The sequence below is a fragment of the Emydura macquarii genome, unplaced genomic scaffold (genome assembly GCF_026122565.2).
Source record: "Emydura macquarii macquarii isolate MOO-44397 ecotype Brisbane River unplaced genomic scaffold, CSIRO-AGI_Emac_v2 contig_2768, whole genome shotgun sequence".
Classification (NCBI taxonomy): Eukaryota; Metazoa; Chordata; order Testudines; family Chelidae; genus Emydura; species Emydura macquarii.
The window spans coordinates 14,014,022-14,039,547 of record NW_027132905.1 but is presented as its reverse complement, the minus strand read 5'-3'; the positions used below and the strand labels follow the sequence as shown (position 1 = coordinate 14,039,547).

Genomic DNA, 25,526 nt, shown 5'->3' with positions numbered 1-25,526 from the left:
ATATAGCTGATCTCTGTTTAATTATACAGTTGTATCAGGGTCCATATTGTGCTAAGAAGCAGGAATAACTAAATGGATTAAGGATTTGAGGTCCTGGTGGTCTGTTTGTGGCATAATTCTTCTACAGGAAGCATCTGTGATGTTGCCGATAGAGCCCACTGATCTTAGGTGGGCAATAGGCAGCAGAAAAGGACAAATTGTTTAAAAAAAAAAAAAAAAAAAAAAGAGTGCTTCCTTGCCGCAGCTTTTTTTTAAACAAGGATAATATCCATGAGAAATACAGAAAATACGTCAGCAGAACTGTTTGGAAATGGAATGCTTTTCAAAATATTTCATAAGGTGTCAGCATTTCTCCAGTGTCTGCAGAACCATCTGACTTCACTTAACAATGGCTTGTAAAGACTGCTTTACATGATTGACTTGGCTTTCAGGAATATGATTAAGCAGGCTGAACAATGTACAGAATGATAGATCATATTTATTGCCTTTTTTCTTAGTACTTAATGGTATCCTTTATATGGGCCATTCAGAATGATAGCACCTAATATACAATTAGAGTTATCCTTGACTTTTATGTCTGTGCCCATATGTCTTTTTTAAAGAGCTATAATAATGTAAAACTACAGTGTCCAATTGGAAGAAGTTCATACTCTTCCAGTCCAAGCTGTTTAAGAAAATATAATCCTTTAAATAATCCATTACAGGATTCTAAGTAGTTTACCTTTTAAAAACATATTAAAGCAAAGAAATTGGCTTATTTAAAGGAAAATTTCTCCATGACAGCTGGAATGTTTAATGGTGGCTGTGCTGACTGTGTTTCAGGCGGCAAAAGATAAGTACCGGGAACTAGCAATAGAAGGAATGCACAGGGACTTGGTCTTCCAGTTTATTGAAGCTCAGACTCTGCTGCTGACTCCAATCTGCCCTCATCTATGTGAACATGTGTGGGCACTGTTGGGAAAGGTACTAGTATATAACTCAAGAATGCTTCTTTGAGACTCTACTTTTGGCTCAGGTTAGTCACAGTAAACATGCATGCTTGTATTGCATTTTTTTAAAGAAAAGTCAGCCCAAAGTCTAGGGCAAGCACTACACATCATGAATCACTGAATTTTGACAGCATTATCGATGTATTTGAGTTGAAGGTACAGTACCAATTTTGGCTGTTAGTGTTCAAAATTTTAGGCCTGTATCAGTATATGATATAGATATGAAGTGTATATTTGTGATACTTTCATTATGTGAGCTTAATATGTGAGAGATTTAATGCTAGAGTGGTCAAGGGTGTGTGTGTGTGTGTGTGTAAGTAAAATACTGTATTTGTTATAAAATTAATATTAGTGTGAGAAATGTAATTGTCATTGATAATCTGTAGATATAAGCTTTATCCAAAGCCTGTTGAACTCAATAGAAAGACCTCTATTGATTTCAGAGGGGCTTAGATGAGGCCCAGGCTTAATACATGGATGTCTTCCATATATAGGTAGACGAATTGTGCGAATGCATATCATATAACAAGAGTGTATGAAAATGTGAATCTCATATCTGCGGCTATATTTGCAAGAATATTGTGCTAACATACATAATTTTAATGTAGTAATTTTGTATACCTCGTTGTTAAGTGAATTAAAATTAACCCAAATAACAATGAGGAGTTCATTCGCTTAGTCATACAGATCACATCTGCACTTGTGTAGATAATTTAACAACCACAGAAGTAAATTTCAAGTTTGCAAATGAAAAATTATGTAATGGTATAAACATGAACATGTGTGCGTGGGCATTAATATACTTTTACAAATGCATACTAATTAGGAGTATATTTCTGTACTTCACAGCTGAATTATAGGGTTAGTGTGTTGGTGTACTGTGAAATTTAAATTATTCATGTATCCCTTTACTGTTCAGCTTCCAATTACAATACAATAGATAGAGAAGCCACCAGAATTTCTTGTCCATTAATCCCAATGCCCTGTCATTTTCTTTGTTTGAAAGCCTGACTCCATCATGAGAGCTTCATGGCCAGTAGTAGGCCCAGTGGATGAAGTATTGATCAGATCTTCCCAATACCTCATGGAGGCAGCCCATGATCTCCGACTGCGTCTCAAGAACTACATGACACCCGCTAAAGGAAAGGTGAAGTGCACAAAGTCCCTTTTCCAAAAATATGTGTGTAAAATTAGCAGATTCAGGGACTCTTCTAAGATGAGACATGTTTTCCCTCTTCTTTTTTTTTTTAGAAGGGTAGTAAGGAGTTGCCCCAGAAGCCTTCCCATTGCACCATCTATGTAGCAAAGAACTACCCACTTTGGCAATATACCACCTTGTCAGTTCTGCGCAAGCACTACCAGGTGATCTTCTTTTGTTGACACTTTTGTTGATACTTCATCCTTATTGCAGTTCTCATATACACTCTTTTTTTTCAGTTCTCATATGCACTCTATTTTTCTGTCAATGAAATAAAAGTTAACTTGTCACTTAGTTATTTGAAGGTAAGGAGAAATAGTTTTAACGTGCTTTATTACGCTCTTATAACTCTTCAGTGGTTTACGGTGTTCAATAAAAATGACTTTTTGGCACGTGAATGAATCCACAATATGACCTTGTAGCTTTTGACATTTTAAAAATAAAGAATGGCCAGTGTTCCATTGCTTTTAATCTTTTTCACATGCATAGATTAGTAAAATATTTCTCCCCCAAGAATTTTTCTGAAGAAATACTGGCTATTGTCAGACTAATTCTTCCTTATTATGCAAGGAGGCTTAGCAGTATCAGTTGGTTCTTGGTGGGTATGGTATTCTGCAACTTTGCAGGAAATTTGCTGAAATGTAATCAATTCTTCTCCCTTGTAAGTGATACAATGTAAGGAAATCTGGCTTAAAAGCAGCAGACCCTGCATTGCTGAGCTGCTGGAACTGATTCTGTAATTGTTATGGTGCATGAACAATTGTTGTACTCAGCCTGAATAAGTCAATATCATAATTGATAGATCGCAAAGTTGTGTGTTTTTTTTCCATCTGTAATACCAGGGCTTCATTTCACATATGGTTGGAAATGAACAAATGTTGTTGTTGTTAGGATAAACCAAATTGGAGTGAAATCTGTATGTTGTCTTTACATCAGGGTGAAAGTCTGTCATTGGATCCAGAGGTGCAATGGTCACTACTGTCAGTGGAAGTTGCAGAGCAAATACTAGAGTGTGGAATTTGAACCTTAAAAAAATTAATGACCCAAAATATCACTGCTTCATATCAACTCGAAGGAGGGTCTTATTACACAAGATTAAAACATGTGATGGTGAAAGTCCAGACATACTTAATATTATAGGTTTATGCCTATTGCTTTACATAGTAAGCAAAGACATGGAGTAAAGTTTTCAAAAGTGCCTAAATCTCATTTTCAAACTGATGTGACAAGGGGACTCAGACTCTGAAGTCACTTAGGCATTCTGAAAATATTATTTCTGGTCCTAGCCTCAAACAGCTTAAAATCGATGTGGGTGGGATTAGCCAGGATGCTTGGAGAGACAATGGGCTGGGAGAATTGGGAGGGTGAGGGGTATATATCATACATTCATAAGCAGATTGGTTGCTTGGGTGGAATATAATCCTAATTCTTTTTTCAAGCTATTTTTAGGTTTACTTTTTAAACATTGTTTAAAGGGACTTGGAAGATCATTCCTCAAGGGTTTGTGGGAGCAGGTGGATTTTGAGGTGTGTGAGGTTGTGTGCTTTACAGAGGGAGGGAGGACATTACAGGCCAGTGTGAAAGAAGATGTGGAGGTAAATGGCAAATTGTTGTGTAGCATGTTGATATTTGCTATGCCATGTTTAATGGAGTGTTGTTCCATGTTGTAGATCAATGGAGGACAATTGCCAGATAACAAAGTAATTGCCAGTGAACTGAACACCTTGCCGGAGCTGAAGAAATATATGAAGAGGGTTATGCCATTTGTTGCCTTGATTAAGGTAGGTGTCAGAGAATGGCACCTTTGTAAGGAAAAGTTTTCAGTTGGAAATAAGAGAATTATCTGAAACATAGGCAGTGTTATCAACTGGTTAGAGCACAGGCCTGGGCATTGGGACTCTATTGTCTATTCTGGGCTCTGCCTTACTTTTACATCTTGGGCGGGTCATTTAACACCTCTCCATTCAGTTTCTTATCTGTAAAACAAATGTTATATTCCCAAGAAGAAGAAGTGGGGCTTCTTGTTATTTTTTAGAAAGCACTTTGAGACTCTTGCACAAAGGGTGCTATATAAATGCCTTCAATATGTATTAGCCTAAGTGAACTGTGGACTAGTTGATACTCTGTCGCTTGCAACTAATACAAAATTTGTATAATTTGTGCCACAATGCATCAAGTGTTATCCTCCCTGTACACATTAAACACATCATTGTTTCTTGTTCCAGTTTTCATTCTGAGAATGCAAACAAGATGGGGCTGTGGGGATATTAAAAATTGTCTTAACAAAATTCTTAATGTAATTTAGAAGTTTGGCACAAATCTAGAGTTAATTATTGGGCACTCAGTTTTTAAGAGTGCAGCGGGATGGTTGAGCTGGATTACTAGTAATGCAGCATTACTAACTCTCACAATTTTACCGTAAGTCTCATGATACTTGGGGATTTTCTTAAAGCCCCAGCTCTTTGAGTTCATGAGAATATTCATGAGAATCAGAAAAGTAAGTTTCTATTCGTCATGTTGGCACAGAAAAGCTTTAGCACAAGAACTTTGAATGCTCAAAAACCAGAAGACCAATAAAGAGCCCAACAATGATTATTTTAAAAAATCTCATGATTTTTGAGCCAGTCTCATGATTGTTGGGGGCCTGATGCATGATTTTTGAAATCTTGAGTTGGGAAGCTGATCATGAATAGAGGGTGTGACGTAATGGGCTTGTGGAAATGTTACATTTTTTTTCTTAAACAACTAAAAGAAGTTAATTTGATTTTTTTTTTTTTTTTTTTTTAAACACATGTAAACAACAATGTTTACTTAGAGCAGTGAGTTGTATTGCAGTATACAAATGCAGGCTAGTTCTCACCCTCTGCATCCAGCACTGATCTAATTATCCCCTTCTGCTGAAGCACACAATGTTCAGAGAAATAGGATGGGTAAGACCAGCTGTAACACTCCCCAACGCTCCTGTCTGTTCTCGTGGGCATTAAAATGTGCCACGGATATGGCATCCTTTTAAGATTAAACTAGTTTTATTCTTTCATCCTGTATATAAAACACACCATATGGCTTCCAGGGATTAAGAAGAGAAGATTTTTGTTAGGGAATGTTCTGTGTGTTTGCTTTCTTGAAGCTGTAGAATTCTATTGCTATGAATGCTGGAGCTGTTGTCTGTCTTGCTTTGGCTCCAGGTAGTCACAGGGTCTCTTGTTTAGTGTTTTAACTGTTCATGCTTGTAAGGGGGATGGCCCATATAGTGAAACAAGCCTATATTTAAAGATCCTATCTGATGCCTGGAGGCTGGCCCTAACTAGATGGCTTGCCTTTATTGTGAGCTTTGGACATGCTCACCACGTCATCTCCTTGTGCATAAGGCTCATCAGACAGTCTCAGCATGTATGTTTTGAAGCACCAATAGAGAGCAGTTACATAACAAGACCTAGAAACATCCTGCTAGATTTTTAATTCCCTAGGCCAATATGCTATGCTCAGAAACAGATTACTCAGCAATTTGAGTGCATAGAAGATATTTCTTTGTTGTATTTCCCATTAGTTAAAGACTTTCTAGTTCATAAAGTGAAGCAAATTACTGATAATTTTTTAAGCTTCTTTGTATATTAAAAAATCACACAAAACCAAATTACCTGTACCAATGAAGCAGGAAGCCACCACCTTCTGAAATCTGACCTGGTTAGACATTCAGGGAACATAAATCAATTTACAAAAGCAAGAGATGGACTGGAGTCTTAGCTGTGAAAGGGAAGTTTTGTTTTTTTCTTATAAAAAATTTCATACATAGGAGATGAAGTCAATGGAAAAAGTCCTGTTGATTTCAATGGGGCACTCATTGTGCGTATTAAATTAAATGTTGGCGTTTGAGTTAACTGTGCTTTAATATACAAATTACATTTTTTCTATGAAGAATTTATTGTACAGTTATTTTGGACATGTCCAATTTTTGCCTTCCTATCCTGTCTCAAACTAGGTGATCACACTGGATTTCTTGCTGTGAAGCAGCAGAAAAATGGCAGTTTATTGACAGAGTTTGCACATTTAAAGAGAGAGTGAAATGTTCATAGCTATTTCTGTATACTTTTAAAATTGTATGTTAAAGTGCATTCTCACTTTTAAAAGCACATTCAGCCATACAAATGCTGAAACTGAAGTTCCCTTCCCCTTCCATCAGTGTCAGAAGCAGCTGTAGAAGCAGCCATTTCACTGTAAATTATAACTACTGTGCTATAGTGTGTGGTGAAATTGTTTCCAGCAAAGAGCTCTAAAGCTAATAGCCTGGTCTATTCAGGACTGATGCTGCTTCAGTGTGTTGCTTCACAGTGTTTTCTTGATTTACAGTCTTGGAGAGTTTTAATCCACATTTTCTTTCTTTTAACATGACAGGAAAATCTAGAGAAGAAGGGTCCACGTGTTCTTGATCTGGAGCTAGAATTTGATGAACGTGGCGTGCTCATGGAGAATATAGTCTATCTGACAAATTCCCTGGAGGTTAGTGTTCATTTGGGGGCATGTTTTATTTTACTTTATGGCCCAACTCTTGCTGAGATTTTAAACCTACCTAAATTCATTTCTGACTTTGGGATGCTCATGAATGTGTAATGCTTTTATCATCACTGACACACACTAATACAAAAAAATAGAATTTGCTCTTACTGAGAGATTCTTTTCATATGTACAGTGATGGACCCCAGTGATAACCTAGCTGTGAAGGGCCAGTTCTCTCTGGCATTGTGCCTGTGACAGAAAGTCAGTGGGGAAAGCCTCTTCACTGATGGACAGTGGAAAACCTCGGACAATATTCCGGCTTCCTCAAAAATTACAGATAATCAGCATCTCAGATCTTCCATGGCAGGAGCCATGGAGGGCTATTCCAAGGCAATGCCAATGAGCATAGGCAGAACTCTCATGCTGTTATACATTCTGATCTTGCCTTGACAACTCTCCATATGGGCTGCTCCTGTTCCTAAAAGGAGTAATCTCCATTCTGGGCATTTAGTGCTAAAACATGGTGCATACTGCTTTTTCAGCGCATGAAGATGCCAGTTTGGGAGTGATTATGCCCTTTCATGTGATGGCCAGAATTCAACTCAAAGGACAGGGCCATAATAAGGGGAAACGCCTAGGCACCGTTACAGGAAATAACTTACTTCAGGATTTCTAATCTCATGGTATTTAGATTGAAAGGAATTGAATACCTCAGTTTTTATTCTGTAATGTATGAAGTCAGTGATCTTAATACATTTTGGATTCAATCCTCTGAGCAAGATCACCCTGAGAGTGATAGTATGCTGTCAACTTTTAACTTTGCTCTTCCTGTTGTTACCAGGTTGCCTTTTATCAATGAAAGAAACAATTCTACTTCATTGGTCTGGTATTGTTATTTCAGAGGGGATGATAATACTTTTGTGTCTTCTTTTCTCTTGCCCCAAAGCTGGATCATATCGAAGTGAAATTTGCTTCTGAAGCAGAAGATAAAATAAAAGAAGATTGCTGTCCTGGAAAACCTTTTTCTGTGTTCAGAATGGAAGTAAGTTCAGAAATCCAGAGCATTGGAAACATAGGATACATCATTAATTGATTTAAAAAATAGAATGACTTTCAATTTTAGGATATTTTCTCATCAGAAAATATATGTACAGGAGGGCTGGGTGGCTCAGGGCCCTAGTGACAGGACATGCTGTTTCATGTTACGCTAAAATTGGTAATGACTAAATTGTCATTATCTTGCTATCCAGTAGCCTGTGATATATGAATTTGTTCTCAGTCCAGTTCCCAATGGTGGTGATTTCACATCATCATCCTCCATCCCCCTACTTGCACCTTGATCGGTGCATCTGCTGAAAAAGCCACAGACTGGATGTGTGTGGAGACTAAACTACTTTTTTATGTCTATACGTGGACCGTCTGGTTAAGAGCTGAGGCACGTTGGCAGGGTAATGTTGGGGTTTTAAGTTGTGAGACCAGTAGAAAAACTTTCCTTCTGTTGTCTATTCAACATTTCTCACAGGCACTGGATTAACTTCAAGACATGATGCTTGTTTTGTTTGTAGAATTTGACATGACTGATTGTGTCTTAAGTTTTCTTTTAGTAGACCTTCTCTAACTTACACTGAGTAGGAGACTTATCATAGGTGACTGACTTTTGAGAATAATCTCCCCTACATACACGCGCACAAGAATAATGCTTTCTAGAGAGGGATGGATGGTCTTGTGGCTAAAGCACAGGGCCAAGACTTGTGACTACAGAGCCCTGAGTTCTGTTTCTGGCTCTGCTATGGAATTCCTATGTGAGCTTGGGCAAATCTCACTTCACTTCTCTCTGTCTGTAAAGTGGAGTTATTACTCACCCTACCTATTTAGGGTATTGCAAAGCTTAGGCTTGGTTTACACTTACCCAGTGATTTGGCAGCAGTCGACGGGAATTACGCAAGCTACGAAGAGTAGCTTGCATAACTCCCATCGACTGCTGTGCTTCCCTTCTGCACGGTGTCTTTACTGCAATGCGCTGATGGGAACCGCGTTCCCATTGATGGAGCGCTACACCACTTGAGGGGGTGGTTTTACTGCGTCGACTTCTGGATTGACTGAGCAGGTCTACACTGACCGTTCAGTCGATCCAGATAAGTCGTTCTGATGGCGACGACTTTGCCGCTGTCAATATAGACATACCCTTCATGTCTGAAAAGGAATTTGAAATACCACATGGAAAGTGCTATTCTTTATTATTTGATGCATCCCAAATGCACTGTGATTTTGATTATGAATTAGCAGATAATTGCAACTGCAATAATGTACCATTATACTGCATTCCATTTTGTGAAAAGAACAAAGGCCTGTAAATTGAGACCTCACTACACTCACTTGTCTGTAGTGGAATCTTTGATAGGTAGAGTGAGTTATGAAGCTCAGTGAAGGTCTAGTATAATGCTATCTTGTACCAACCATTCAACTGGCTATATGGCTACTTATATATCTTAAAAGCAAAACATATTTATTTGACAAAGCAATAAGCATTTTTATACATATGCTGTAGTTTATTTTTTAGGTCTGTGATGATGCTTGCATCCATCCACTGATAGTCAGTATTTGTGAATAAAAGATTGTCTTGTCAATCCAGAATGCTGTTGGATGCCAGACATTTCTCTTTGTTCCCTTGCTGGTTGCATGCTTCCTATGCTATTCTAACCACAAAAGCATGATTTTAAAAAATATGTTTATTAACTTCTTACAGCCCAGCCTGTCTCTATTTTTGGTGAACCCCCAACCATCAAATGGCCACTTTTCTACAAAAATCGAGGTCAGGCAAGGAGATGGTAGAGATGCAATAATCAGGCGGCTAATGAAGGTGGACAGAGGAATCAAAGGTAAACACGCTAGTTTGGAGATACTTGTACAGATAGTACAACCAGGCAATCTCTGGACAATGTATACAGTTTCTAGAATTCCCAGGAGACAGCTTGGCAGGTCTTCATTAACAACAGGAATCTCTTTCTGAAATTTGGTCTGCTGTAATAATTGCTTAGAAAGAAGCAACAAGCTCTGTGCTCAGTGAATGTGAACACAGGATAAAGCAGGGTGCACACTCCTCTTGAGGAGTACAATTACAGAAACTGAGGCATTATTGACAAGCCAGTGAATGTGCCTCTGTTATGAACCCTTAATACTCATTGTCTTCCCTCCTTGACTAGTTCTTCATTCTCTGCCAAAGAGCCACCTACTCTCTGTCAGTAATTTGCGCAGTGGATGTTTCCTTGTGCCAGGAATTCCCAAGAAGGAGGTTAATGGTCCAATAGTCTGCTATATGGAGCTTCTTCCAGGAGGGTGAGGCCTCCTAGGCTTGAGCCCTCTGAAGAGAATTGCAAGATTGTAAATTATTTTCTGTTTAGACTTTTAAAATAAATTCATTGCTGAGAAAGTGCCAGATTGACATTTGAAATCTTCTCTTTGGCTTGCGAAGCTTCTCTACCCTGTGTATCCTTACCTGTACCCAACCTACAGACTATCTACAATCTTTAGGGAGGGAGCTCTTTTGTCATAGACCATCTCATTCTTAAGCCTGTCTGTTAAGACAGTTGATATGAAGGCCAAACAGTGTCAACTACAATAGCATGATTTATAATGTGAACACTTGTCTGCTAACAACCTGGATAGAAGCCATTAATTCATTTCAAATAGGGACCACTGAAAAGTTGCCCAATGGTCTATTAGTCATTACTGACCTCTGCTGCATTGGAACCAGTCACCCAAATGTGAAAGGCTCAGTATTGCGTTGCAAGTCCCCTGAGCCATCCATTCCCTCCTGTTTCCCAGTGCACTAAATGCCTTATTATAAAGTTTTAAATTTCGGACTCTATAGTGTTAAAATAAATAGGGGATAAGTACTAGCAGAATCTCTCTAAAAGCACTTTGCCGGTTCATTGCCAGTAATGAGCTGCAGCGTGAAGGCATTAAGACAAATGCATTTTGTCACCTAGGAGCCAGGTTCTACATGTAAACTACTATAAATTGTTTGTTCCACCCTCTGCAGAACAGCTTAAGAGGTAGCTATGTCACATAAACATCAAGCTAAAATGCAGGTGCTGCACCATCCTGTAGCAGCTGAGGGTAGTTTTCAACAATGAAAAATTGGGTCATGGTAAAATTAACATGTGGGTTAAACAAAACCAAAAGCCCAATGGATATATGCAAATATGAGTGTGCCCACTTCAAATTCCCAATGTAGTGTGCTTGTGTAGTTTCCTAGTTAGAGAAATTATCTGCAAAGTAACCTCACCAGACCTCCTCTTGGAGACTTCCAAGTTTGCTGCTGATATTCATGTGATTCAATCTCTGTTCTTCCTTCTTTGCTTTCCAGACACACAAATTTGTGTCCTGTTGTTGGACTTCTGCCTTATGTCGCAATATAGCATCCCCCCTATTGTAAATGCCAGAGGGGCAGCATGCATTAATAGAATGGAAGAAAGGAAATCCTGTGTTCTGCTACCAACTCTGCTACTGACTCACTATATGGCCTTGAGCAAATTCCTTAACCACTCTGTCTCAGATGTGTTATCTGTATAGTGGGTTAATAGCTGTTTCCTAGTGGTGCTGTTGATTTAATTAATATATTTTTAAATATTTAATTAATATTTTTACAATGCCTTGACAATATATAAAGTGCTTTGTGATTAGTATAATTTCAGAGGTCATTTGAGGAGCATATTTAATAGGTTACATTTTCCTTTTAATTTTCAGTTAAAACAAGTATTTTTTCCAGCCTACAGTAATTTGCTTAGCAATTCCTAGCTTCTCTTTACTCTTTTGCTAAAGGATACCTTCCTGGAGAATACTGTGGCCATCAAACACATTGTTGCAAAAATGCTATATTTCAGGCTAGTGTGTTGAAGGAAACAGTTTTCTTAAAGGGACAGCAGCTTTTCTTTGCTTGGAGACTTTGCTAATTCCAGAGCCAGACAAGGAAACCTCAAGCAGTGCAAACTGGCAACCAGATATGAAGGGAAAACTGGACTTGGTCCACAAGCTTATAACATCAATGCGGCTTCTGTTTCCATGTGATTTAATGGCTTGCATTTGCATTGATGCTTATCTCAAGAATAAAGAGACAATTTTATATTGATATTGCAGAGGGAAATAGTACTTAAAAATGCTCTGAGGAAGGAGTACATGTTAATGTGCATGACAGGGCACAAACTGAGAGGAAAATACATTTTGAACTTGTACGCATTGTCAGATAGAGTTCTGCAAATTAGCTGTTTGAAATGAATGAAAACAGTTAATAGATTAAATCCACTGATTCTTCCAAATCTTTGTTGTTCTAGGGGATGCCACTGTTAAGCAGGTGAGGAGTTTCTATCTGATTAAGGCTAGTGGTGAGAGAGAGGCTTATTCGACAATTAGTTTCTGGGCTCATTAGTAAAGAACTTGAGATGTGAATTGTTGTTTGTGGTCTGTAATAGCTGCTGAAAGAGCGTGTAGTGTCATTCAGTGCCGGGCTATGGGAATTGGGACTCCTGGGTTCTGTTCCCAGTTCTGCTAGCAACTTACTATGTGACCAAGTTGTATAATCTTTGTGCAAGTTGGTAAAATAGATATAAGACATACTGCTTATGGTTGTTGAGGTTTAATGCCTGTTGAGGTGTTCACAAAGTGTTCTGCGTTTCTTTGAAGAAAGGTGCTTCGAAAGGGCCCATTATTAATGAAAGACATCCATTCTGGTTAGTTTGGGTGAAACACAAACGTTTGTATGGATTCCTGTGACCTGAGAATTCTTAACTCCTTTATTGTAGAGCTCTCCAAAGTAAAACTAATGCGATTTGATGATCCGGTGCTGGGCCCCCGTCGTGTTCCTGTGCTTGGAAAAGAAGATGCAGAGAAAACACCCATTTTAGAGCAAGCTGTCTTCCACCTTGATCTGGCTGAGAGACGGGTTTGCATCACCGAGAATGGGCTGACGGCAAATATTGGCGACACAATTGTCTATCTAGTTCATTAAATTGTGGATCACACCAACTTGATCCTGGGTTAATATGGCATTTTAAAACTCCACAGAGTGGCTTTGAAAACATTCATAATGGACCAAGATAAGTGTCATTTCTTAAAAGAAATCTGATTTTGCGTGTCCCCAAAATCTCTTAAACATGGATATAATAAACATATTTTCCTCCTTCCCCTTGGCTCTTCTTGAAAGAAATAATTTTCCCAGATGCTGAGACAGCAAATTCACCTTTTTCAAGAGCTTCCTAGCTTTTTGTGTTAAACAGAGCTGTATTATTCTTACATGTATTACATGTATTATTCTTATCAGCTGGATACTGATTTCTGTACGTAGAAGACTATCAGATCTTTTATACATAGATTGAAAAATGTAATAGAAAGTGGAAAAATTGCATTTACTTATGTTGTCTGATGACTCTTTCAAAGATTGAGATGGCTTTAAGCATAATGCAATGGATTTTTATATGGACTTGTAGCTCAGAAGGAATTTCATAGTGAGGACCTCTGTTTCCTCAGTGAATATAAAATATAATAGGCAATTATTGATATTAATAATTGAGAAGTACCTAAAGCAAGGTGCTATTAATCAAAGCCTTGCACTTTACTCCGTTCTTAAAATAATTTGTGAACTGTTTTTAAATGCAGAGATGAAGTGTCCTTTTCATAAACCATTTCAGTTTGAACTACTGTACCATAGTTTTTGGTAATTCCAGAACTACCAAATTGTTTTTTAAAAATGAGCTGTTCTAACTTAAGGCACCAACAGTGCTAGAAAGTGTATTCAGTTCATCAGTAGATGGGTCTATATTAGACTTGAGGGTCAATGCAAACTGTTTCTGAAATCTTACACATGCAAAAATTGCCTGTGCAGATTTATATTTAAATAAGGGTCACTGCTGGCAGGGAGAAAAGGGAGAGTTTGTTCTGGACAATCAGTCTTTGACTGAGTTTCACAACTTGTGATAGTGCACTTGGCTTAATGTGTTACCAAGGGGAGATCAAATGGGTGTGAAAATAAGCGGAATAGTGTATTTGCACAAGACAGTCATAATGAGTTAAATATTGCCATGTCTTTTTTTTTTCCTGCTCTCCCCTTTGATTGTCCCATCTTATAATGTGCATTTTTAATGTAGATCATGTGCCCTCTCACCATGGCAGGGTGCATCTACAAATGTAATTACACAATATCATTTGCCTCTATACAGGGAGCTAAAGCAATATACCAAAAAACCTCCACCAATATAAACCAACATTCATTTGCCAATAATCCTTCCATAGCTCCACCGAACAAATGTTTGAAAAATGGACCTGGTATTGATCCCTAAAGGTCCACCCTCATGCCAGTGGAGGAAATAACTTCCATAGCGAAGGGCCACCCATTGAGCATGCCTGGCCCATAGGGATTGTTAGTTTGAATTCCCCCCCCCCCAAAGTCTGCTACCATTGCGGAGCTTGATGAGAGAGGCTCTACTTCAGCTACTTTGGTGAATTCACTTTGGTGAATTGAAAAGTTGATGAAAACCTTTGTTTTTGGGTCAAAAGAAATGTTCAGTCCACAACAAAAGGTTTCATTTCAACTTTGAGCTCTTTTTTACATTTTATTTAAAATTGTTTTTGTTTCAAAGATGTTGAAACAAGATGTTCTGATCATTTCCCCCCCCCCCTCTTGGAATTTTGTAAAGGCTTTTTCAACCAAATCACTTTGGCACAGTCTACATGAATTCACAGAAGGTTTCAGTTGATCCAAATTTTTCATTTTTTTTGCAAAAGAAAAAGGTTGGAAAACTTCACCTTGCTCAACTTGGGACCATTCTTCTGGACATGACTGAGCATGTAGTGTAGTGAAGAAGTGTGGGCTTTGCTGCTGATGTGCTGTTGTCCCTCCATCTTCCCCGCCACCTTAGCGCTTCCTGCTTCAGCCTTATCCCCATTTATTAAAGTATTTAATAATAAATAATAATCCAACCCATTTCCATTTTCTGTCCAATATATGGCTGCCTTCCATTCTGCATAGATTGGCGGACATCATCTTTTTAAATAACTTATTAATCAGGATGGAAAAGGGGGTTGAGGGTGAAAGACATTGGTCTTCTCACCTTTTTCTCTCAGTGCTTTGATCCATTTCTCTTCAGACACCCAGGCTGCCTCCTAGCACCTCTTTAACTAGGGCTTGTCAGTAAGAAAATGAGCTATTTTAACTCTGCAATTACAGTGCCTGCTGAATGCCTGTCATCACAGCGGTAGAAACCTGATCTGAAGTGTGTATCCACTGGAGAGGGAATTACAGCAACCAGGGCAGAAAGTTATAAATATGTAGTGAGACTCGCATACCAAACTCCCTCTGTGTAAGTATCTAACAACTGACAGTAAGGCTCGGCTTTTCTGGCCAGCCATGGGAATAAATACTGAAGAGATGCCATCTTTTTGATGGAGTTATTCTCAGGAGAAAGAAATAGCTAGGTATGTTCGTAAAAGTGGGTAGGATCAGAGGAGAAATAAGCATGGACTGTATATTGTAGGCACAGGTATGTAAATACATATGTATACTATCTGAAAAAAGTCTCCAGTGACCTCTTCATCAGCAAATCTGAGGTCGTCTACACCATCCTCATCCTCCTCAATCTTCTCTGCTGCTTTTGACTCGATCACTTGTCCTCTCCTTGACATTGTAACCTCACTGAGTATGGGATCCTATCCTCTCCTGCTCTTCTGCGGCTGACTTTTTTCAACATTGTTGGTGCCTTAGGGCGGTATATATAGCAGAGCCTTGCTGGCAGAGAGGGTAGTACAAATCAGAGAGTGGGGGAAACGAGATGAGATAAGCCTTAACTGGTAAAAAGGGTGCGCATAACAAATGGTGTTGAAGCCAAGGAAAATGAAAGCAGAGATCGAGATGGTAAGTGAGATTATGTTGGGCCTTATGAGGCTGAGGCATAAACCCACTTCTGGCACCCTCAATTAGCTCAAGCTATCAGTTCTGTTTTTCTTCTGCCTGTCTCTTCAGTTACCTTCTCTCAGAAGTGTCTCGCTGTGCTAATCTCCAACATCACCTATAGTTAGACAAACGATGCAGTAAACATAACTAACTAGGTCTGGCTATTTAATTACAACCAATTAAGCAGGAAAAACTTTCAAGCCCTCTACACAGACCTACAGTGCATGATTTCATCCTCTTTTTGTCATGTCCTAGCATCATATCAGTCCCTCCGGGAGCTTCCATTAATAACTCCTGTCTCCCTGTGTTAGCACAGATCATTTTATAGTGTCCCCATTTATGGTGTGTTGGTCAGCTCAAGATGTTAAGTCCTGATTAGCATCGTGCACTTTGCTTCTGTTAGCTCAAGCCTCAGTACATATTGTATTGTCAAGTTACAGTCTGTGCTTTAAATTCATTATCCTTATGAAATACAGTCTTTAATTCATGGTCTCCTAATTTCACACAGGTGTATATTGAACACTGCAATGAGCTTTTTATCCATTTCAAAGAACTCTTCTGAGTCTGTGTAAAGGGCTGTTGACCTTGCACATCAAGACCAATTTGGTATTTTGTAGGGAGTTAACCTCTGTCACTGGATCTTTTTCAAAGGATCTCCACACACCCATTCTCCTCCCTGGTGTCTCTGGGAGAATATCCTGCTTTACGAGAACCTTTTGTAGGACATTAATGATCCTTCCTATCCCTCAAGTTTTTCTGGCTCGATTGTCAGATAAAATAATTTTTTTAGACTCAGTATTTTTTCATACCTATTTATAGCAAATACAGAGTAGCAGGTTGTCAGGGGTCTGAATGTCACAGCCTGTTTGACTTTCCTTTAGCAATCCTCATTAACTTTGGGTCTGACCCTGAAATCAGAGATTTTAATGAACAGAGAAGGAATGAAGGAGGCTCAAGTATTTCCAAATGTGCCGCGGTGGTCGCAGTTCATAACACTGACACCATCTTGACGCCTGAATGCTAAAGGTTTAGGTGGTACCCCTGGACTGAAGCTATATACCAAAATTGACCCTTCCATGCTGTTCCCATAGGTTGTTGTTACATTACGAGTCTCCTCTAGAATAAGGCCTAAAACCATTCCACCATCTCTGGTGGATAGCCAAGTGAAAGTAATAAATAGGTGCTGTTGCAAATAACTACAGATATTATAGGTAACAACCCCCAAAAAGCTCAGCTGAGTTTCAGGCCAGAGTGTAGAAGTGAAAGATCCAAAAAGTTTTCTTAAATGAACAGCAGCTTTCCTTGTCTGGAGTCATCCTGGCTGGCTCCAGAAATTGGAAACCAAGCAAATAAATAAATAATCCTGAAGTAATATGGACTGACAACCAGATAAGCAGGGCAGACTGGACTTGATCCAAAAGCTGCTAAGAGCAAGTTTGCTTCTTTTTCCTCGCTATTTAACAGCTTGTATTTGTGTTATGGCTTATCTCAAGAACAAAGATGATTTTAGACTGATGTTGCACAGTAAAATAATGTTTTGGGGTTTGTTTGTTTTTTTAAGAAGGCAGTTAGGAGGAAAATCTAGTACTTTTCACTGTGAAGCAAAAAGCTTTGACAAATATACTAAACATTTGCTCAAGGTTCCTGAAGTCCAGACAAGCTAGTTGTTTTAAATGCATGAGAAGCAATTGATCAGCTAAACTGATTATTCTTCCTAGGCTTGTTTTGTTTGTTTGTTTCCAGGAGATGTCACTGTTATGCCTCTACTTGTGCAATTTCTGTTTTATAAAAACATGATCTAGAGAGATTTGTTAGTGTTAGATTCCCCATATTAGTAGCAAAACTCTGGCCATTCTTTAAAGCCTTACTGGAAAAATTTGGGCTAGATGAGCTTTAGCAGGGAATTGCTTTTAAAAAAAATCATGAGGAAGTTTTTGCTTATGTTAATTTACAGTTAGCTGAGAGTGGTGTTGTCCAGAGGTACAGAGCAGAATGACTATCATGGCTCTGCTACTAACCTGCTTTTTGGCCTAGGGTAAGTTCCCTTAATTTCTCTGTGCCTCAGTTTCCCTATCATTAGCAATAGTATTAAAATACATTCCTCCCTCCCTCCCAGGAGTCTTGTGAGGCTTCATTAATGTTTATAAAAACTTTGAGATCCTCTGAAAAGTGCTATAAACGTATAAATTATTTTGACTGTATTACTTAAAGCCATCACAGATTGGATGAAATCCCAAACTGTGCATAGGTTTCAGCAATCTAAAAATAAACTCAACACTGAAAATAGATTTCCTCTTTCTCTGTAGCTCTCTCCAAAGTGACACAAATGTGGCTTGATCCCCCTGTCAGGTGCCTGTCTTGGAAAACTCCAACTTCAGAACAAACAATCTTCTCCATGGCTCCTGCCAAAAAGTTAACATCATTAGGGGCAATATGGGAGGCTTGGTCTAATGGAGGCAAGAAACCAACCCCTCCTATGTGAACTGTGGGCCTGTTATGCAGATACTTGACCAGTTTCTGTCTGATAAAAGCTAGTGACAAGATAAAGAGATTTGTTCATGTGTTCGATTCCCCATATTATTAGCAAAACTTTGGGTTGATTTTGGCTGACTGGAAGAGTGTGGGTTAGGCAAACTTTAACAGGGAATAACGTTAAAAAAAAATCATGAGCACAAACTCCTGGATGCTTTACACAGACATTAAATCCATTTGCACTTGGGGATAACCTGTGCCTGGTTTATCTCTGTCCTTCAAACTTGATTTGGTAGAATGCTTTCTTGCTAGAGCTGTCAGCCAGCATTAAACTGTAGCTATTTTCCTCTGTCCCATCTTCCTCCATCTGGGTCTGCACTAGGAAATGAGGGTGGTATAACTGTTGCTCGGGGTGTGAAAAATCCACACTCCTGAGTGATGCAGTTAAAGCAACCTAATCCCTGGTGTACACAGTGCTTCCCCGATGAGAGATCTTCTGTTGACCAAGCTGCCAGCTCTGGGGGAGGTGGAGTACCTACGCCGGCAGGAGAAACCCTCCTGTCAGGGTAGATAGCATGGTCACTGAAGCTCCACAGTGGTGAAGCTGCAGCGTTTTAAGTGGAGACAAGCCCTTAGCAACTGTCTTCTCATGCTGCTTTTGGTAAATTGCTGCAAAATGTCTTCCAACATTGTGAAATAATACATCATTATTTGTATGCTATGAGTGTTTCCATTTCATGCTAGTTAGAGAACTACTATGGGGAAGGTGCTAATACTACTGGCTCTGATATTTTTATCATATACACTTTTTAGCTGGGGCTATAAGTCCACCCCCAATTGAAGCCAAGTCTGTGTCAAAAACATACATGTACACTAATCAGCAGATCTTAATCAAGGGGGACTGGATTATCTTCCATCAGTTTAAACCGCAGGTCTGCATATCCAGCCATTCATCATTTTAAAGGACTCTTCCATTCACAACAGACATGCTCCAGAGGCAGAAGGGCAACCTTTGGATTTCATGTAAAGGGTGTGTGTGTGTGTGTGAGAGTGAGTGAGAGAGAGAGAGAGATTTCTGTGGAAGGAGAGGGTTTCACTTTCTAATCTAGAGATTTTCAACTGTTGGGATCCCCATTGTGACATCAGGTCTGAATGTGCAGTGATGTCATCAGCATTCAGCTGTGCATAATCTTGAGGCACTTCTGAACACAACAGAGAGGGAGAATTTTTCTTTCTCGTCACCCCCAAATGAAGAGGTTGGGAAGTTGCTGCTTCAGTGTGACCGAGGAGACCTCACTGCCTGAGATCCAAGTACCGCTTATCCTTTCCCTAACAACACCTGAAGATGGGACCTCTTTTCTTTCTACTCAATGGTAAGAAATAAAGTGAGGCACCTGCCTTTTACTTCATAGTTGGCAATACAAATAAACCGTGGGTAAAAATAGATTTTACTGGTGATGACAAATGTACGCTTGCTGTGGTTTGTTGCTGTGCACAGGATTCAGGTTGGCACAAGTCTTAAAGAGGACGCCTTGTTGTTCAGTCCCGTGTGGATTTCAACTGAGAAGCTGACTGGTCCTTTTAGGCCAATGAAGAAGGAACTCGTGACTGCATGGGGCACCAGCAAAGCACCCAGAATCCAAATTTTGATTATGACACACATGGTTATTTCTCAGTAGTGTCTTAGAGGGTTAGAAAGATACTTTGACTTTTGCTGGATTTATTCTCTACTGAGATTAGGAACAACCTGAAATCATCAACTAAATGTTAATGAGAGCCACAAATCAGCTGCTGACTAGGAAAGGAATCCCCTTTAGGAAACAGCCATGAGTGAGCACATTTGCAAATACTCATATTTAATTTTTATGTCATGCTTTGCGCCTTCTTGCAGCTCCATGTTAATATTTGTCTGCAGGAGTATATTAATTGCTTCCACAGCATTTTCCTTTCCTTTCCTCATGCTTCCAATGGGTTGGGAATCTGGGAAGGGGAGGGAATGAGGCTTGAAGAGGCCTATAACTCCCAGGCCTCCCACCACCAACTCTCTGGAGAATCTATACTCAGACGCTGATGCGGCCGAAGTCTATATTACTTCATGAACCAAAGCCCCTCTGTGCTGACCCAAGGTACAAGAGTCCCTGACCCCACATTTCTACAGAGTTTGGCTTGCCACAGGACACCTTCCTCTGGGACTTTCTATGGAAGAGTGGCTGGGCCCCAGGAGTTCTTGACTCTTAGGTTAATGTCCGCTGGACCTTGCTGCCGTTCCTAATTTAAGTGCCTGTTGCCCCATACGGTCAAAATATGGACCAAATTATCATTGGATTGTTGTGTGTTCTCACAAAGAACATTAAAAATGCTGAAGATTGATATGGGCTCTCCCTCCTGAGTTATATAGTTTAATAGCAGAACCTATTGATATTGGCATGTCGGACAGCTTCCCTGATTTAGCACAGCATGGGGACTGCTGTGTTCTTCCACTGTTGAAGATGGGGAGGGGGGAAATAGTTCCCATAGGATACTATAGTGTAGATTTAACTGTTGTAATTTACTGAGGTAGCATTGCTGCAAGAAGGAGAAGAAAAAAGCAGTCCAGCAAAAAGCAGTGTTACTTCACAAGAAGTCCAGAGAAACTAGTCAACCTCTCAATCCATTTTTATTAAGGTTCTTGCAGTTTCAATTTCAAGGCAAGTGGAACAACAATATTGAACCTAGGGAAAGTTAATCATTGTGTGGAGCATTTTAATAAATAATTCTTTTTTTAAAATCTCCATGCAGGGCTGTTGCTGCCAGCTCTTGGTTTTTAAGTGAGGATTGAACAAATCTGCCCTAATTCTCCTTTTGTATGAAATAAACCTGGGAGCTGGGAGCCAGATTCTGGTCCCCACTCTGGCCTTGGTTTGTGCTGCTACCATGACACACAGGCTGGGGCTGTAACGGTGCCACATAAGGCCTGGAGAGAATTCCCTCAGTGGAGGAGCTGCTTAGTGCTGGTTTATGTGGTCCCATTTTCATAGAATTTAAGTCCAAAAGGGACCATTAGATCATCTATTCCAGTCTGACCTACTGTTTAACACAGGCCTTTAATTTACACCCAGATACCCTTATATAAAAGCTAATATCTTTCTGGGGTGGATTAACAGGAGTGTTGTATGTAAGACACGGGAGGTAATTGTGCGGCTGTAGCAGGTACTGGTGAGGCCTCAGCAGGAGTACTGTGTCCAATTCTGGGCACTACACTTTAGGAAAAAGGAGAACAACGAAAATGATAAAGGTTTAGGAAAGCTGATCTATGAGGAAAGACCAGGGCCTGTTTAATCTTGAGAAATGAAGACCGAGGGGGGACCTGCTAATAGTCTTCAAATGTGTTATGAAGAGGACAGTGATCAGTTCTCCATGTCCACTGAAAGTAGGACAAGAAGTAATAGGTTTAATCTTTAGCAAGGCAGAGTTAGGTTAGATATTAGGAAAGCCGTTCTAACTATAAGCTCTGGAACAGGTTTCCAAGGGAGGTTGCGCGATCCCCATCATTGGAAGTTTTTAAGAACAGGTTGGACAAACACCTGTCAGGGATGGTCTAGGTTTACTTGGTCATGCCTCAGTGCTGGAGCTGGACTTTGATGACCTCTTAAGGTCCCTGCTAACCCTACATTTCTATGGTTTTATGATCTAGGTTGAGCCCAATGATTTCAGTTAGACAAAAGCATTTCTGTCCTCAAAATGAAACTATTGTGTGCCATAGGCAGAGAACAGGAGATACCAAGGTACCCTCAATGCCTGAGGCCCCTGCAATGGCAGGGACTAGATTAGGTGAGACATGCCCAGATGATCTATGACCCTTCCTAAAGAGAGAGGCAAAACTTCCCTGAGTCTGACAATGGGGGGGAAACTCCTTCCTGATTCCAAATCTGGGGATCTGTATGATCCTGAGCATATCAGCAGGACACACCAGCTAGGCATCTAAAAAAATAGGATTCTCTGTACCACCTCAGAGCATTAGTCCACCCTATCTGCCATCCTGGCTGCAGCTGTGATCAATCTCTGGTGCTTCAGAAGAAGGCAAAAAAACCAAACAAACCTACAACCCTAGAATACATCTGGCCAATTATGTATCACAGAAAAAAATCCTTCCTGACCCTGTAGGTGTTTAGCTGAAGCCTTGAAGCATGGGATCTGATTTATTGTTCCTCTCCCCATATTCCAGCCTCCCTAATGTAAGACACAGGGCTGGGAACATGCCCTGGGGGAGGCAAGGGTGTTGGCAATGGGAAAGGGAGTGGCTGTAGCACTGAGCACTTCTGCCATTCTGGGCTGCAAAGATTCCTGCAGACAACTGTGGAGATGCTGCCATAATTTAACCTGGAGTCTGCATCCGCTTCTGCTGCAGGCAGAGTCTGGGTGGTACATAGATGGATTAAAGGTACCATGGCGCATCTTACAGCCCTCCACTCTCAGGTCGCATCTTCTGGGCTGCACCTCTTGGAAGATTCAGCATAGAATGAAGCCTTAGATATTCCACCAGAAGAGTTGCTCACAAAGTTGCTCCTTTGGAATGAAGTTGGGGCTGGCTCAGAATTTCACGCTATGTCTGAAAAGGAAAGAGCGATACATTTCAGCATGCAAATGAAATAGTTCCACTCAGAGAAAATCAGTAGCAGGAGCTCAGCCCTTGAAAACCCCATCTGGTGAAATCATGAATGATTTGATACATTCATCATAAGGATGAAAGGTCTGAGCTAGGAACAGATTTAAGAGGTAAATTGCAGTGATATGGCTGGTGGATGCTGAAACCTGCATGGATATTGTATATTTGCACTTGAAGTACTTAGTTTCTGATCATTTCTTTCTTTGCTAGAGACTGAAGGGCACTGGTGATCAGCTATATTTTCTGCTGCACTCTGTGAGGATAGAGAGCAGCAGCAACAGAAGCAGAGAGAAATGGAATGCCAAAGAGGATAGCCATAAATAAAGCAAATTGGTAGCACTAAAATCATGAATTCCACTTTTTTCCCCTGTCAAACTCAGGATTGCTTCATTTATGAGCAACCTCAGTGATAAAAGCCAGACTCCCTTTTTTATTTTATTGTTTGTTTTTCAATCAGGAGCAAAAAGCCATCAGAGCCCGTGACAACTCAGCCGACTCGTGGCGTTGGCATGTCCACCGTCACAACAGTCATACGGACCGGAGGAGACTGGACCACTGGCCTTTTTGGTATCTGCAGTGACAAAAGTATTTGTAAGAGTTTGCATTGTTTTATCATTGCTTTAATTCCTCCTTTGGGGATGAATCCAAGTAACATGGAGGGAGGGGGGGGACAAAATGAGACTTTTATAGATCACTTACCAGACACTGGAGATTGAAGATCAGACAATTCATCCTGACTGGTTTCAGGGTAATGAAATTAATATAACAGAGGCTCCCAATAAATCTATAGTCAAATTATAAAAACCAATAATGCTTGTGAAAGCATCTTTCATGGATTCTAAAGATTGGGTGTATTTTATTATCCCATTTTGCAAGTGGGGAAACTGAGGCACATAAGGATTGTGTCTTACTGAAGCTACCACAATCAATCAGTGGTAGAGTCAGGAATAGACCAATTCTCCTGACTCCAATTCAGGTGCTCAAAGCTGTAGAATAGGATGACTCCCCTTCTGCCAGCCACAGAGGCCTTAGTAGTTCCATTTGTTTTTGTTTCTTTCTTGTGCTCCGTGTAAATGAGTGGCTAACAGAACAAAGCATTAGCCTGCATAATGCAGGAACTCATTAAGGATTTTGCAAATAGTTACAAAGAATCTTTCACACGCACTTTCCCCTTTGGTTTATCGGGTGTATTCTGCAAGCTTCCTCCATACAGCCTTGCTAACGAACTCCATTGCTGACTTGCAATACTTCCTGCATTTGCGAGTTCCGGGCCTGTCCTGAACAGGGGTTACCCATCCTATCATATTGCCTGGTGATTTATAATGTGGGCGAATGATGGGATCAAAGTGAGATCTCCTACCCTAGTTTCACTTGTGACAGTGGTTACCACAACAGCCCTGCATTATGGAATGGTCCATAATGGCAATGGCTAGTGTTTCTGTTGCCAGAAGGAAGAGAGGGAGGGATGTCCTGGAGCAGGTTTGAACTCAATAAGCTCTTATCTATTTTCCTGCCCTGAGGGTTAAATTAAACCGCATCAATACTTGAGAGAACCAGGGAAGATGGGTCGGAAAGCCTAGCTATCTCCTGCCAAATCAGTTTGATCGTGTGCATTAGTGAGTTGCATGTGGCCGTGTTGTTTGTTGAAGTAGTTTGTAGTTTCTGGTGCCAGCTCACTCCACACTGGTCATGGTCTTCAATCTAAGGGAGTCCCATTCATCTTTCACAGCTGTAAAGAGAACCGAGATGCCCTCTTGCCCCATCTACTTTTCTTCCGTCGTTGAAAAATAGCTTTAAATATTTGATCAGTTCTTGAAGATAGTTTCTGGAATATTGAGACCAATCCTTGTCAAAAGAGAACAGATTCTGAGAGCTCTCATCGTAGAGGAGTTACACTCACCAATAGGAAGGTGTGATATTCCATCAGATGACTAGATAGGCTATGTGCTATCTTACCAAATGGGGCAATGAGAGATGCACATTTCTGAATTACCTCTGTGGGAAACACATTTTGAACAGAAGTTGAGAGAGGAAGGATGGTCTAGTGGTTAGGGCACTAGCCTGCGACGTGAGTTCAAGTCCCAGCTCCCCCACAGTCTTCCTGTGTGTGATCTTGAGCCAGTCACTTAGTGTATGTATGCACTGTAAAAAACCAAACACAGCTCAGAGCCCGGGTCAGCAGAGTCTGGTTCAGGCTGTGGGGCTAAAAATAAAAATGTAGCTGTTTGGGCCCGAGCTGGAGTCAGGATTCTGAGACCTTCCTCCACCCCCACCAGGTTTCAGAACCTGAGCCTGAACACCTCCATTGCTATTTTGAGCACCTTAGCCTGAGCCCTGCAAGCCCAAGTCAATTGGCCCGGGCTCTGAGACTTCATGCTGTGGATCTTTTATTGCAGTGTAGACGTACCCTTAGCCTCTCTAGGTTTGTCTGCATTGCCGCTGGGAGCAGATCTCCCAGCCTGGGTAGACACTTGGGCTAGTTGTGTTTGAGCTGGCGTGCTAAAAAGAGTGGAGCGGATGTTACGGCTTGGAGAGTGGTTTGGGCTAGCTGCCAGAGACCACGCTCACCCAAATGCCTCGGTCTGAGCTGAGGTGGCTAGCCACAGCTGCTGCCTGTGCCGCAATGTCCACACTGCTCTTTTTAGCACGCTAACTTGAGTGGGACTCGGCTATCTACCTGGCTGCGAGGCACGCTGCCAGCTGCTGTGTAGACATACACTCTGTGCCTCAGATCCCCATCTGTAAAATGGGGATAATAGCACTGCCGTTCCTTGTGAGGATAAA

General features: G+C 40.4%; 1 protein-coding gene across 2 annotated transcripts in view; it reads left to right on the top strand.

Moving 5' to 3' along the window:
- The window catches only part of LARS1 (leucyl-tRNA synthetase 1), a 44,646-nt gene extending 31,784 nt beyond the window's left edge, over window positions 1–12,862 (top strand). For both annotated transcript variants that reach the window (XM_067566600.1, XM_067566601.1), the window contains 8 exons: window positions 823–963; window positions 1,996–2,136; window positions 2,241–2,351; window positions 3,858–3,968; window positions 6,580–6,684; window positions 7,628–7,723; window positions 9,428–9,560; window positions 12,483–12,862. In XM_067566600.1, the coding sequence (XP_067422701.1) occupies window positions 823–963; window positions 1,996–2,136; window positions 2,241–2,351; window positions 3,858–3,968; window positions 6,580–6,684; window positions 7,628–7,723; window positions 9,428–9,560; window positions 12,483–12,688 (1,044 nt within the window). In that variant the 3' untranslated portion in view covers window positions 12,689–12,862. The remainder of the gene's footprint in view (window positions 1–822; window positions 964–1,995; window positions 2,137–2,240; window positions 2,352–3,857; window positions 3,969–6,579; window positions 6,685–7,627; window positions 7,724–9,427; window positions 9,561–12,482) is intronic.
- The last annotated feature ends 12,664 nt before the right edge of the window (window positions 12,863–25,526 follow it).